This window comes from Oncorhynchus keta, chromosome 2 (genome assembly GCF_023373465.1).
Source record: "Oncorhynchus keta strain PuntledgeMale-10-30-2019 chromosome 2, Oket_V2, whole genome shotgun sequence".
In the NCBI taxonomy this organism is placed as follows: Eukaryota; Metazoa; Chordata; class Actinopteri; order Salmoniformes; family Salmonidae; genus Oncorhynchus; species Oncorhynchus keta.
The window spans coordinates 75,658,854-75,672,353 of record NC_068422.1 but is presented as its reverse complement, the minus strand read 5'-3'; the positions used below and the strand labels follow the sequence as shown (position 1 = coordinate 75,672,353).

General features: G+C 42.8%; 1 protein-coding gene across 2 annotated transcripts; it reads left to right on the top strand.

Annotated features, from left to right (window-relative positions):
• Window positions 1-3,626: 3,626 nt before the first annotated feature.
• Window positions 3,627-12,893, top strand: LOC118360378 (nucleobindin-2). 2 transcript variants are annotated; one of them, XM_035739651.2, is made up of 13 exons: window positions 3,627-3,947; window positions 7,997-8,137; window positions 8,397-8,504; window positions 8,620-8,752; window positions 9,122-9,225; window positions 9,335-9,520; window positions 10,502-10,592; window positions 10,680-10,738; window positions 10,830-10,922; window positions 11,057-11,146; window positions 11,357-11,527; window positions 11,682-11,742; window positions 11,970-12,893. In XM_035739651.2, exons 2-13 carry the CDS (start codon window positions 7,997-7,999, stop codon window positions 12,155-12,157), a joined length of 1,425 nt encoding a protein of 474 aa, XP_035595544.2. In that variant the 5' UTR covers window positions 3,627-3,947; the 3' UTR covers window positions 12,158-12,893. The 2 variants fall into 2 exon arrangements, with proteins under 2 accessions (XP_035595544.2, XP_035595538.2); XM_035739645.2 differs by having other exon boundaries at window positions 3,628-3,947; window positions 11,967-12,893.
• The last annotated feature ends 607 nt before the right edge of the window (window positions 12,894-13,500 follow it).

Genomic DNA, 13,500 nt, shown 5'->3' with positions numbered 1-13,500 from the left:
GAGTCCTCGCCATACCATTGATGTAGGTTTTTTGATGATGGAAGCACATCATAAACAGCTCTTATGATGAAGTTGATGTTGCTTGCCTCCATTTTCCAAAGCTCACTCCAGTTGATCTTTCTCCTCTCCAGGCCTTCCCACCGCGTCCATTGCCCTTGTTTAGCAAGAGAGACAGCCTTTGCACTTCTTGCAGTCTCCTCCTGTCTGCGCACCTCCTCGACCACCAGCTTCCTGCGTTCAGATGTTGTTGCCTTATGGAACGTTGGTTTGCTTGCTGCCAGGCCAAAGCCTCCTCTTCCATGCTGGATATTCCCCACAATGTCTTGGTGTCTCAGGGCTGATGTTGCTTGTTGCACAGCCTTGGATGATGTCCATTTCCGTCCAGTTTGTAGGGGAGGTGCAGCCTTGCTAATGGTCTGGTCTTTGGAGTCCTTCAATGTCATCTGAAGTCTTACTTTAGAGCACTTGTACTCCTCCGTTAGACTTGTAAAAGGTAGTTCAAGGACCCCTTTGCCATAGAGGCCAATGTTACTCAGGCATCGTGGAACACCCAGCCATTTCTTCACGTATGAGGTAATGGTTCGCTCCATCTTCTCCACTGTTGTTATTGGGACCTCATAGACGGTGAGTAGCCACATTACCCGGGGGAGAAGTCCAAACTGTAGGCACCAAAGCTTGAGCTTCCCAGGCAGTAGGGTCTTATTGATGTTGTCAAGACCGTCGGCGATGTCCTGCCTTACTTGCTGCACTTGATCTTTATCCCGGGGGCTTTCGTTGTACCATCTACCCGGGCTCTTGACGGGTTGCTCAGACACAGTTGGTATCGGGTCATCTCCAATGCAGAACCTCACATCTTTAAGCTGTCCCTTGACTATGGAGATGCTTCGAGATTTGCTTGGCTTGATTTTCATCCGAGCCCACTTGATGTTAACCTGCAGTTTTGCAAGTAGCCGCCTGGTGCATGCTGCAGTGGTGGTCAGTGTAGTCATGTCATCCATGTATGCTCGGATAGGTGGGAGATGGAGCCCTTCCTTAGTTCTCTCACCGCCGACGACCCATCTCGATGCCCTGATGATGACTTCCATGGCCATAGTGAAGGCCAGAGGTGAAATTGTACAGCCTGCCATTATGCCTACTTCCAAGTGCTGCCATGTTGTTGTGAAGTCAGGTGTTGTGAAACACAATTGCAGGTCTTGGAAATAGGCCTTTACCAGTGTAGTGATGGGTTCTGGTATGTGGAAAATGTTGAAGGATTCCCAGAGGAGTTCATGGGGAACTGAGCCTAAGGCATTGGCCAGGTCGAGGAAGATGACATAGAGGTCTCTCTTGTCCTTCTTAGCTGTTTGGATCTGGTGCCAAATCATACTAGTATGTTCCAGGCAACCAGAGAAACCAGGAATGCCTGCTTTCTGTACAGATGTATCAATGTACTTGTACCTTTCCAGATAAGTGGACAGCCTCTGTGCTATTATACTGAAAAATATCTTCCCTTCGACGTTGAGAAGGGAGATTGGTCGGAATTGACCGATGTCTGTCGCATCCTTCTATTTCGGGATTAGTACACCACCAGCCCTTCGCCATGCCTTTGGTATTATATTTCCTTCTGCCACACTATCCTCATGAGCCTCCAAAGAAAGCGTAGAACATCCGGGGCGTTCTTGTAGAGCTTGTATGGTACTCCATTAGGCCCAGGAGCCGAGGCCGCTCTTGCTCTTCGGACAACGTTCTCTACTTCCCTCCATTTTGGAGGGTCGGTGTCCAGATTGAATTCTGGTGGTTGAATAGGTGGGATGTCATGTGGGATGATTATCTGCTCATGCCTTTTCATGTCCTGGTGGACCTTTTCCAGAAGTTTTTCCAGTTCTGGCTTTGGAGTTTTTAGGATTCCTCACTTTTCCTTTGCGAAGAGGTCTTTGACAAACTTAAAGTTTTTTTATAGAACCGTGTTCTTGAGTGTTCCTTAAAAGGTGAAAGTCACCCAGTAAAATACTCTTTGAGTAAAAGTATTTGGTTTTAAATATACTTAAGTATCAAAAGTAAATGGAATTGCTAAAATGTTCCATAAACCATTTAAAATTCCTTATATTAAGCAAACCAGGCGGCACAATTGTTTTGTTTTTACGGATAGCCAGGGGCACACTACAACACTCAGACATAATTTACAAACAAAGCATTTGTGAGTCAGCCAGATCAGAGGCAGTAGGGATGACCAGGGATGTTCTCTTGATAAGTGTGTGAATTGGACCATTTTCCTGTCAAAATGTAACGAGTACTTTTGGGTGTCAGGGAAAATGTATGGAGTAAAAAGTACATTATTTTCTTTAGGAATGTAGTGAAGTAAAAGTAAAAGTTGTCAAAAATATAAATAGTAAAGAAAAGTACAGATACCCCCAAAAACTTCTTAAGCAGTACTTTAAAGTATTTTTACTGAAGTACTTTACACCACTGCGTGCAATTTGCATGCTGACTGCAGGAATGTCCACCAGAGCTGTTGCCAGTGAATTGAATGTTAATTTCTTTACCATAAGCCGCTTCCAATGTCGTTTGAGAGAATTTGGCAGTACGTCCAACCAGCCTCACAGCCGCAGACCACGTGTAACCACGCCAGCCCAGGACCTCCATATCTGGCTTCTTCACCTGCAGGACTGTCTGAGACCAGCCAACCGGACAGCTGATGAAACTGAGGAGTATTTATGTTTATAATAAAGCCGTTTTGCAGGGGAAAAACTCATTCTGATTGTCTGGGACTGAATCCCCCATAGGTAGGCCTGGCACCCAAGTGGCGGGGCCTATTCCCTCCCATGCCCACACATGACTGCGCCCCTGCCCAGTCACGTGAAATCCATAGATGAGGGCCTAATTTATTTATTTCAATTGACTGATTTCCTTATATGAACTGTAACTCAGTAAAATCCTTGAAATTGTTGCATGTTCATATTTTTGTTCAGTATATTTAGAAAATCACATACATGTCTTGCTGGCATAGCCAATATTTCGAGCTCAATAATGTTCACTCAAACAACAACCCTGCAGAAAGCTGCTCATCAATATTCTCAATAGTCCAAGCAATCACATTAAACCAACTCAAAAAAGTATGCTTTATCCTTCACCATATTGTAAATAAAGAATGTTTAATTTAACTAGCTATGTAAGAATGACAAAGTCAAAAATGAAGCTATGAAATGACCTGGGATCTGATCTCCCTACCTAAATGTCTTCACATACCATATCCACCGCTGAGGGGAGGACGGCTCATAATAATGTCTGGAACGGAGCAAATTGAATGGTATCAAACACATGGAAATCCAATTATTCTGCTCAAGCCATTACCACGTACCCGTCCTCCCCATAAAGGTGCCACCAACCTCCTGTACTGTCTTTGATATCATGGCAAGAAAGCTACACTGATCCAGGATCAGCGAACACCCACCTCCAAATTATAAACGCCACGTACGATTCAGTGCAACCTACCTTGATAGCATAGTATATCCTCAATAATTTGACTGACAGTGTGTGTGGCCTAATAGAATAACTATGCGCGCCTTCAGAAAGTAGGAAGGGAAAATTTTATCCAATGGCAACTACCCAATTTAGCTGGCATGCCATGTCGTCAATGTAGGATTTCATTCACTTGCTATCTGACACTGTAAACAAACGCCTGCTGGCATCAAGGAGGGAACGAGGATAAATGATCAGCTCGGAAGGAGACGAGTTAGCTAGCTAAATTAGCTTGACAGGGTTTCCACTAGATAGCACAGCCACAAAATGGCTATATCGTAAAGATTAATGAAAACATAATTGGTGTTAATGTAAGGTTAGGCGTACGGTTAGCCCTGTGGTTAAAGTTAGGTTTAAAATCTCATTTTAAGAAGATACATTTTAGAAGTAGGCGGGGTTTACGACTTTGTGACTGTAGTAACGACCGTTTGACGGATTCCGATCAAAAAGTAAGTCCCGCTGTGACATGAATTGTTTTGAAGCTATTGTTATTTCGTTAATGAGACAGGTAACCAGACTCCAATAAGACAGATACCGCAACTTCTCGATGTGGTCAACACAAGACCCCGCATCACTGTTATTTAGCTAAGTAGCTAGTTTGGGGTTGAAATGAAAACCTCATAATTAGCTTCAAGCTAACTGTCATTAGATTAGCTTGCCATCTACCAGCTAACTGTTAGTTAGCTAGCCAGCCAGCATCATCACTACTAGCTACGCTATTGTATTGGTCGCAGTGAGTCTGCCTGTAAAGTGTAACGTTAGCTAGACGACTAGCTATTGAACCGCTGATGATTTAAATTGTAGAACGCAAGTTAGTTAGATGACACGTATCACGTCCTAGCTAACATGTTATTAATAGCGTAGCTAGCTAGCTGCTAGCAGGTAGCTAGTTAGCTATCGATGGCAGACACGTCGGCAGTGGACAGGAAACATATGGGGTTGGGGCCATGGAGATAGCTGGAGCAGATGACCTGGTGGGGAGCGTGGTGAAACAGAAGTCATTTTGAGTCAGAGCCTATACAAGACAAAGTCATGTTACGATATATCAGTTATCCTGTTAGAACTTTTGTGCAGAATTCACTGAACTGTTTTAGGTTCAGCGTTTATGGTCATGTTGCAGCAGTGTGTAGGAGGGAGATTCCAAGATGTGGGAAGTGTGCAGGAGGGCATGGGTCAGAGGACTGTGTAGTTTTGGTGGATAAAGTTGTCAACTGTAGGGGTGCTCATGTTGCTGGAGCCCGGAAGTGTCCGGTGCGAAAGAGGCGGGTTGAAGTGGTCAGTGTAGTGCTGGATGGTTGAGGGATCCTGAGAGGGTCTCAGTGAGTAGTAGATTTTTGCCACAGAAGGATAGGCCAAGGAGTGAGTTATGCTTTAGTAAGGTTGGCTTCTTAGCATTCATAGCAATGGTTATCAACTGTACTGCAGAAATGGAATGTAAATCACAGAAAATTGATTTTGTTGTGGCAGCTGCAGAGAAGTATTTGGGTTTAGGAGATTTGACTTCAGAAGAGTTACAGGGTGTGTTGAGGGGCAGTGTCCCATCCTCCCAGGTTTTTGGCATGGTGCAGGAACAGATAGGGTCTAATGTAGTGGAATCGGGTAGTGGGTTTTTAATGAGTGTAGGTGGCAGCTGCAGAGATTTTACTGCAAAATAGTTAATGGGGTGGTGAAATAGCAGTGGTGATTTTAGCATCTAAATCTTGGTGGGGCAAACTCCCCCAACATTTTTGGGATGTATGCCAGCAAAGCCACTACAACAACACTAAATAATACAGTAATTGCACTATAACGGTGACAAACAGTGCCCACTAACTATTAGGGCCTACATAAAGCTGTCCCAACAGCAGAGTTTTCTTTCAGCACCATGGAGTGAATCCTTACCACACCTGGCTATCAGCGGAGCCTTGTCTTGCAGTGAAACAGTTCATTCAGCCTCATTTACTGCCTTTAAAAAAAACATAGCTGATATAGCTGACTTGCTTACACAAATGTGGTTTCTACTGACAATTGAGATGTACAAACAATGGCATAAGGGAACCGAAGAGCGGATAAGAGGCAATCCCGTAATTTCGATTAAGACATTAATTAGCGAGCTAGGACGGACGAAGTCAATAACTATTTGTTCAGCACTTTTTAAAAATGTACAGCGACCAAATTCAGAATATGGGCTGTTCTTACCGTATTCTCCCTGTACACCAAGTCAGAACCGTAGGATAAGTCAAATGGGCATATAAGCAGTACAATATTTGATGATTGCATTTCTCTAAAACAGGCAATACGCTACATGTGCACCACCAAGTCAGAACAGTAGTCTAAGTTATGAGGGGGAAAGGGACCAAATTATTAGTGCAAGGCACATGGGCTACTAACAGCTTACACTTAGTATTACTTTCTTAGCTACAGTATAAATACGGTGCATTCAGAAATTATTCAGACCCCTTCACCTTTTCCACACTTTGTTACATTACAGCCTTATTCTAAAATGGATTAAATCGTCCCCCCCCCCCCTCAATCGACACACAATACCCCATAATGATGAAGCAAAAACAGGCTTTTGCAAATTATTGAAAATAAAAAGCTGAAATATCACATTTACATAAGTCATCTTACCCTTTACTCAGTACTTTGTTGAAGCATCTTTGGATGCGATTACAGCCTCAAATCTTCTTGGGTATGACGCTTCGAGCTTGGCACACCTATATTTTGGGAGTTCCTCCAATTATTTTCCGCAGATCCTCTCAAGCTCTGTCAGGTTGGATGGAGAGCATTGCTGCACAGCTATTTTCAGGTCTCTCCAGAGATGTTCGATCAGGTTCAGTTCCGGGCTCTGGCTGGGCCACTCAAGGACATTCAGAGACTTGTCTCCAAGCCACTCCTGCCTTGTCTTGGCTTTGTTTTGATACAGGTGCATGATAATGGTCCATTCTAAATCAAAACAAATTTCACACATATATATTATTTAGTATATGTAAAGACAATATTATATCAAGGATAGTCTGCTGGGTGACAATATTAGCCTATCACTTGTGAATGATGCCCAGCATAGGAAACCATGCCTTTTTTTGCAACTTTTTCGAAACATAGTTGCACACCTTATGTAGCCTAGCCCATAGGCCTATATGTTTTGATAAGGTTTGTATCACAACTAAAGTGTCCCCAAAAATTCTTAAAATTAAACACAATCTGCTTTACAAGGGGTGTAGAGCCTAACTGGCATACATAAGCAGCACGTGAGTTTCAAGTTTGGGGAGGATAATGTTCACCATAAAAATGCACCTTTATATTAAAAGCACTACATGCATAATTGCATTTGCGGTCACTTTTGATAATGGTGTTTTCTGTAAATGGAACATTCGCGTTTATAGCCTGTCCACATTTCTGCGCTGCAAATAGCCTCATAGTTTATCACCATTTTTAAGCTAAATGTTCTGATCTGTTGCGTCAGCCACAATACGTAAAAATGTTTTTTTTTTATGCTAGTGGTTGTATTAATTTGGGATCTATCGCATCCCACAACTGTCCCAGACTGTTTCTTGTACAGAGTAGAATAGGTCGACTTTTGTACTATGGGGGATAGTAGATTGACATAGGCTAGTACTTTTGCTTTCTTTAAGCCTACTCATCTTGTTGGCTGACGAAAAGTAAATGTGGGCAATTCTTCCAATATCTTCAATATGCACCTCGGAATTGGATAAGCACGCGTGCCATTGCATCCCTGATGTGTCTGTCTTCACTTGTAGCCTGTGAGAAAGACCCGATCACATAATGGAGAGCCATGTGAGTAAGGGGAGATTCGGAGCGCACAACGTAGTAGGGCACAACGGCCACATGCCGCAAAGGGGATGCCGCCGTAACATTCTAGGTATTATCAAGTACTTGTCAAATTGTGAATGAATGACTGATGTAGTCTGTAAAGCCTGTGCAAAAAAACAAAGCAGAGATCATGCCTTTCAAGCAACTTCTTTCAAATCATCATTAGTCGCATCATGTATTAAAAATCAAAACATATAGCCCAATGTTTGTAGAACAACTAAAATGACATTAATAACTCAATTAAGCATATAGGAGTAGCTATTTCTTTGTTAACCGCTCAACACAGAATAGCCGCATGTGCGCATTCAGCTTTGTTCAATTGTATTCTTCATACTGTAAAATAATGCCATGGAGTTGTAAGCAAATCTTGTCTGCTAAATAAACTAGTAAGCAGACCGGAACTGTCTTTTTTCCCAAGAACATACTCCAGGTGGCAGTATGCCCCCTTTCAGTTTGTTTACCAATTCATAGAAGTAGTAGTAGAAGAAAATGGACTACTTCAAAATGGACAAGCCCGTGTGTTCAGAGGACACAATGGGATAGATACAAAGAATAGTCCTCTGTCTTTCTCTATGGTTGGGGCACAGCCACTGAATTTGGGGCAGAGACGGGTGTTTTCTATCATCTCTGGTTGAAGTATTGCTTGTCATGTGTTGTTGTGTCTAAGTGCGTCTTGTGTCTCCAGATGTCTTGGAGCCAGGTATTCCACACCAGCTGCCTTGTGCTTCTGGTACATCTGCTCTGCCTGGAGGCAGTGCCCATCAGTCTGGACAAGACCAAGGTGAACCAGCCAGAGGACAAAGCCTCAGAGCCACCACCAAGTGTGGTAAGAGTTGGTGAAGGATTACATACCAAGCAAGCAAGGTGGAGAAACTTGGCAGGCAGAGCAGCCCTAACAGCCATGAAAAAAGCAGTCATTTGTGCTACCAGTACAAGCTCAGACCAGTTATACCAGCTATATTCTCTAACATAATTTATTGAATTGTAACGTATACAGACTGAACTGAAGGTTTACGGAATGATGCATGAGCTAGTATGCATGTTATGCATACTACTACAACTTACTACTTTATTTCATGTAACAGGACACTGGACTCCACTATGACCGTTATCTCAGGGAAGTCATTGATTTTCTGGAAAAAGACCAGCATTTCAGAGAGAAGCTCCATAACACAGATATGGAGGACATCAAGGTATTCTAACTGTGTCCTGCTCATTCTTGTTGTTCTTACTCTCTCCTTGAGTCATTAGTCATGAAAAATGCAAAACAGCAGCAGTATGATAATCATTACATCACATTTCCTACAGATGGGGAAGCTGGCCAAAGAGCTGGACTTTGTCAGCCACCATGTAAGGACACAACTGGACGAGCTAAAAAGGCAGGAGGTTAGCCGGCTACGGACACTGATCAAAGCCAAGCAAGACATCGAAGGAGGGAACGGTATGCTGCCCAGTGAAAAGACCATTAATATGCCTTAAGCGTGTGGGCAAGTCACTAAGAAGTACATTTTTGAGGGAAAGGACTCAAAAAGGAGGATGTGATTAGTGTAGTGTCGGTGTTGAGTCACCTACTTACTTGTGAAACATGATTCTGAAAATCTCTGTTTCGAATCACAATAGTGATAGCAGAGTATTACAGACAACAGTAACGTCTCACTTAAACCACTAATTGGCAGGATTACAGGCTAGTATAGATGCACACAGGGTGAGCTTTGACCAACGCACCCTGCCGCACTGGATAACTATTACAGTTCCAATGTCAGGTCATCAAATTTCATATTGTGTTATGACTGTTAAACCTCACTCACAGATATGGCAGTAGACCACCAAGCTCTGCTGAAACAGTTTGAGTACCTGAACCACATGAATCCTCACACCTTTGAAGTGGAGGATCTGGACAGACTCATCAAATCAGTAAGTATAATGTAGAATTCATGGTCCGTACATACAGTAGCTTACTAAAGTACCTGTAGTCCTCTTCTCTTCAAGACATTTGAACTCTCATCCTTCATTTGACCACAAGGCCACAAACGATCTGGAGAACTATGACAAGGAGCGCCATGAGGAGTTCAAGAAGTACGAGATGACGAAAGACCATGAGCGAAGGGAACACCTCAAGACTCTAGACGATGAAGGGAGGAAGAAGGAGGAAGAACATTACGAGGAGATGAAGAAGAAACATGCAGACCATCCCAAAGTCAACCATCCAGTAAGTCCAACTGCACTTGGATGATATGTTATCTGTGTGTTTCAGAGCTCAATCTGTTTGTGCTCACATATGGTCTAGCCAGTCTCTAGACCATGGATGGGCAAGTTCGATGTGGTGGGGTGCCACAATAAATCTGAACTCATCATGAGGGGCCACAGTGGCTCGAGGGTCTGTATCTAAAAATGTTTACCTGACATAAGAGAAAAATTGCTGATTCACAACGGGATCTTGTGTATTCTACAATTCCAACTCCCAGCAGTAAGTTGAGACTACGAATGAGTTCCTAAACAACTGACTGTAGAAAACATTGACACCTGCTCTTTCCATGACATACACTGACCAGGTGAAAGCTATGATCCCTTATTGATGTTACCTGTTAAATCCACTTCAGTGTAGATGAAGGGGAGGAGACGGGTTAAATAATGATTTTTAAGCCTTGAGATAATTGAGACATGGATTGTGTATGTGTGCCATTCAGAAGGTGAATGGGCAAGAAAAAAGATTCCAGTGCCTTTTGAACGAGGTATGGTAGTAGATGCCAGTCGCACCGGTTTGATTGTGTCAAGAACTGCAACGCTGCTGGGGTTTTCACGCTCAACAGTTTCCTGTGCGTATCAAAAATGGTCCATCATCCAAAGGACATCCAGCCAACTTGACACAAGTGTGGGAAGCATTGGAGTCAACATGGGCCAGCATCCCTGTGGAACGCTGTCGACACCTTGTCGCCCATGCCCTGACAAATTGAGGCTGTTCTAAGGGCAAAAGGGGGTGGGACTCCATATTAGAAAGGTGTTCCTAATATTTTGTACACTCAGTATGCTTATACTGTATATATATATTTTGGGGGGGGAATTGATCTGCGGGCCTACAAAAGGGGGACGCCAGTTGCCCATTTCTGCTCTAGACCTTCCCCATACTTAATGATTTAGCTCAAGTGAGAGATTTATTTCTAACAGGGCACTAACATTTTTTGCTGTGCAGGGCAGCCAGAATCAGTTCAAAGAGGTGTGGGAGGAAGCAGATGGTCTTGACCCTGAAGATTTTGACCCCAAGACCTTTTTCAAGCTGCATGGTAAGTTCTCATCAATAGACATCACAGGCGGGGGTCAGGGACATCCATCTCAGAGTTCCTCAACATTCTCGCTTTTTGAATTGTCAGATTCCAATGGAGATGGCTTCTTCGATGAGCAGGAATTGGAGGCATTGTTTACGAAGGAGGTAAAGATTTGTCCTATTTTTTTAAATGTCTCACCTGAAATGATAATGAAACGTGTGCATGTATAGATAACGGTATATTCTGTGGACTCAGCTGGAGAAGATCTATGATCCTACCAATGAAGAGGACGATATGGTGGAGATGGAGGAGGAGCGCCTGCGTATGAGAGAGCACGTCATGAACGAGGTATACTGTTGTCCCGGTTGTGAATCTTGCATACTATATTCCCATGGATTGCTAGCACTGAAAGTTAGAGATTGGTTTCATTGATATAATGAAATAAATAGTTCACATGGTGATTGATCTCTCACTGTTTACAGGTGGACACCAACAAAGACAGACTGGTCTCCTTAGAAGAGTTCCTGATTGCCACAAAGAAAAAGGAATTCCTGGAACCAGATAGTTGGGAGGTTTGGTAGCCATATCTATTTAACTCTCATTCATACTGGCCTACTTTTTATACTTCAACATTATAACTCATTATTATGAAACGGCAAGAGTAACAAAAACCATACCATATCTCTAAACACTCCTACATTCAACCACACTGTAATTATGTTGCTTTTCAAATCAATAAGGAGAGGTAGAAGGGTATGAACTGACACGTCCTCCTTTGTTAGACCTTAGAGCAGAACCAGGCCTACACAGACGAGGAGATGAGGGAGTTTGAGGAGCACCTGGCCCAGCAGGAAGAGGACCTCAAACAGAAAGCATCAGACCTCCAGAAACAGAGGGATGAGTTGGAGAGGCAACAGGAACAGCTCAACTCACATAAAGTAGAGCTTCAGCAGGTACAGAGTGGGCAGTGGTAGAACAGACACAACCAATAGGTTCTCTATTACTGTAATGCACTTATTTTGTGTGGTATTGTTATTTTTGACATGAGCTGACATACTTTCCTACAACCATTAATCTGCTTATCTCTGTTTGTCTGTGGTGTTTCAGGCAGTAGAACACATGGAACGGTTGAAAACCCAGAAAGTTGAGCCCCCTCCAGAGGTTCATGGTGAGTGATAGTTTACCCCAATTCCATTTTCTCTTTACTGGTGTGCCGTGTATTTTTCCGAATGTAGTGGTGACTATGGAAAATGGATCTCAAGATGTGAAAAATTCAGCGATGGGACAAGACTGTAATTACCCATTGGATATCACGAAAAAGGGATAAAAATATATATATATTTTTCAAAGATGTAAAAAATGAACTGTATTCAAAACTACTCTCTCTTTCAGTAGAAGGGAATGCTATCCCAGAGCCACAAGGAGAGTACCATCCTTTTCCCCTGGGCCACCAAGATATGTCCCAAAACCACCCGGGTATGAAGCAAGACAACCACCTCCAGAACCAAATACCCCACAACACCCAGGATTTGTCCCAACCACGACTCCAAGATCTGCCCCCAGGCCATCAGGCAGTGCCATAGGGCCAACATTACTTACCATAAGGCCCCCATCAGAACCAGACCACTCAACCCCAGCTGCCAGATAAAACGCTATAGACAACACCTCTGGCTCCATGGCCCCCCACCCACAGACCTTTTACAGTACTTATATACCTCCAGTCCAGTGTGCAGAGGTCCCTCCATATGGGCATGTGTACCCCGTTATCCTGAAAGAGTTAACTGAAAACTGTTCACACTGCTATGCTTTATCTTGGCCAGGTCGCAGTTGCAAATGAGAACTTGTTCTCAACCAGCCGACCTGGTTAAATAAAGGTGAAAAAACAGCTGGAGAACACAGGAGGTGTTTACAGTATCTCTGCCCACTTGTGGATATCAATTTGAGCCTCCAAGGCCTAGAAATGTTTTCTACGTTTGCGGTCAGGGAATTTGTGTTATAGAGTGCATATATGGTATGTGATGTATGGATTGGTCATAATTGATCATTACTTAAAATGCAGAGCTTTGGTGGAATGGTTTTGGTAGTGTCAATGTCTGTATATTTTGGAACATTGTTTTTAATTAGTGCTGTGTGATGTCATGACAATTAGGCCTAATAATTGTCAGGTCACTTCACCTGAATAATGATGTTGTGAAATGTACGGATTCCTGAAAAGGCTCCATTTCAAAAGGCACTGAAAATGGCATTGGGAGCATTATGAACAGTAAAGACAACTGTCTCATGGAACAGAATATAATATAAAATACTTTCTTTTTTGTATGGGTTCATTCCTGTGTATTACATGGCATTAGCTTGGCCACCACTTTATTTCAATTCCACAAGTCTGATAATAGCAATGTATGCTAATGTTGGCTATTATGGGCACTAATCATTGGAATTCTGAGTGGATTGCAGTCTTATTTTGTGGTGCTTATACTATAGCCAGCTCTTTGGATTATCTTAATTGATGTGCAAATGTAAGTCAGTTGATGATCTGGTTATTTCTATAGAGATTATAGGTAATCATGTCTTTCAAGTTTGTGCTTGAATGAGGCTCCTGTTCCTAATGACCTGTAGGTGTGTCTTGGCCAAGGCCAGTACATGTATTGATACTGAACAGCCCGTTACCAGGCAATGATGTCTACCTTTTGTACTCAGCCCATCACCCCCAGAGTCTGTCTTTTAATGGGCCTTTTTGTTTTACTTTTACCAAATTCTGCTGGCTAGAGCAAATGCTCTTATCTTGCACCCTACAGAGGTGTGCCTAATTTGTACAAAAGATTAGTTTAATTTTCAGATGACCAATTGCACAAGAAAATATCAATATTGCTGTAGACAATATAGTGATTTTCTTTATAGCTAGTGTTCATGACTCAGTGAAACTCTT

Coding starts and splice junctions, on each gene's coding strand:
- LOC118360378 (XM_035739645.2), top strand. CDS start 7,997: ATGTCTTGGAGCCAGGTATTCCACACCAGCTGCCTTGTGCTTCTGGTA. Junction 8,505..8,619: donor CAGATATGGAGGACATCAAG/GTATTCTAACTG, acceptor CATTTCCTACAG/ATGGGGAAGCTGGCCAAAGA. Junction 10,739..10,829: donor AGGCATTGTTTACGAAGGAG/GTAAAGATTTGT, acceptor CTGTGGACTCAG/CTGGAGAAGATCTATGATCC.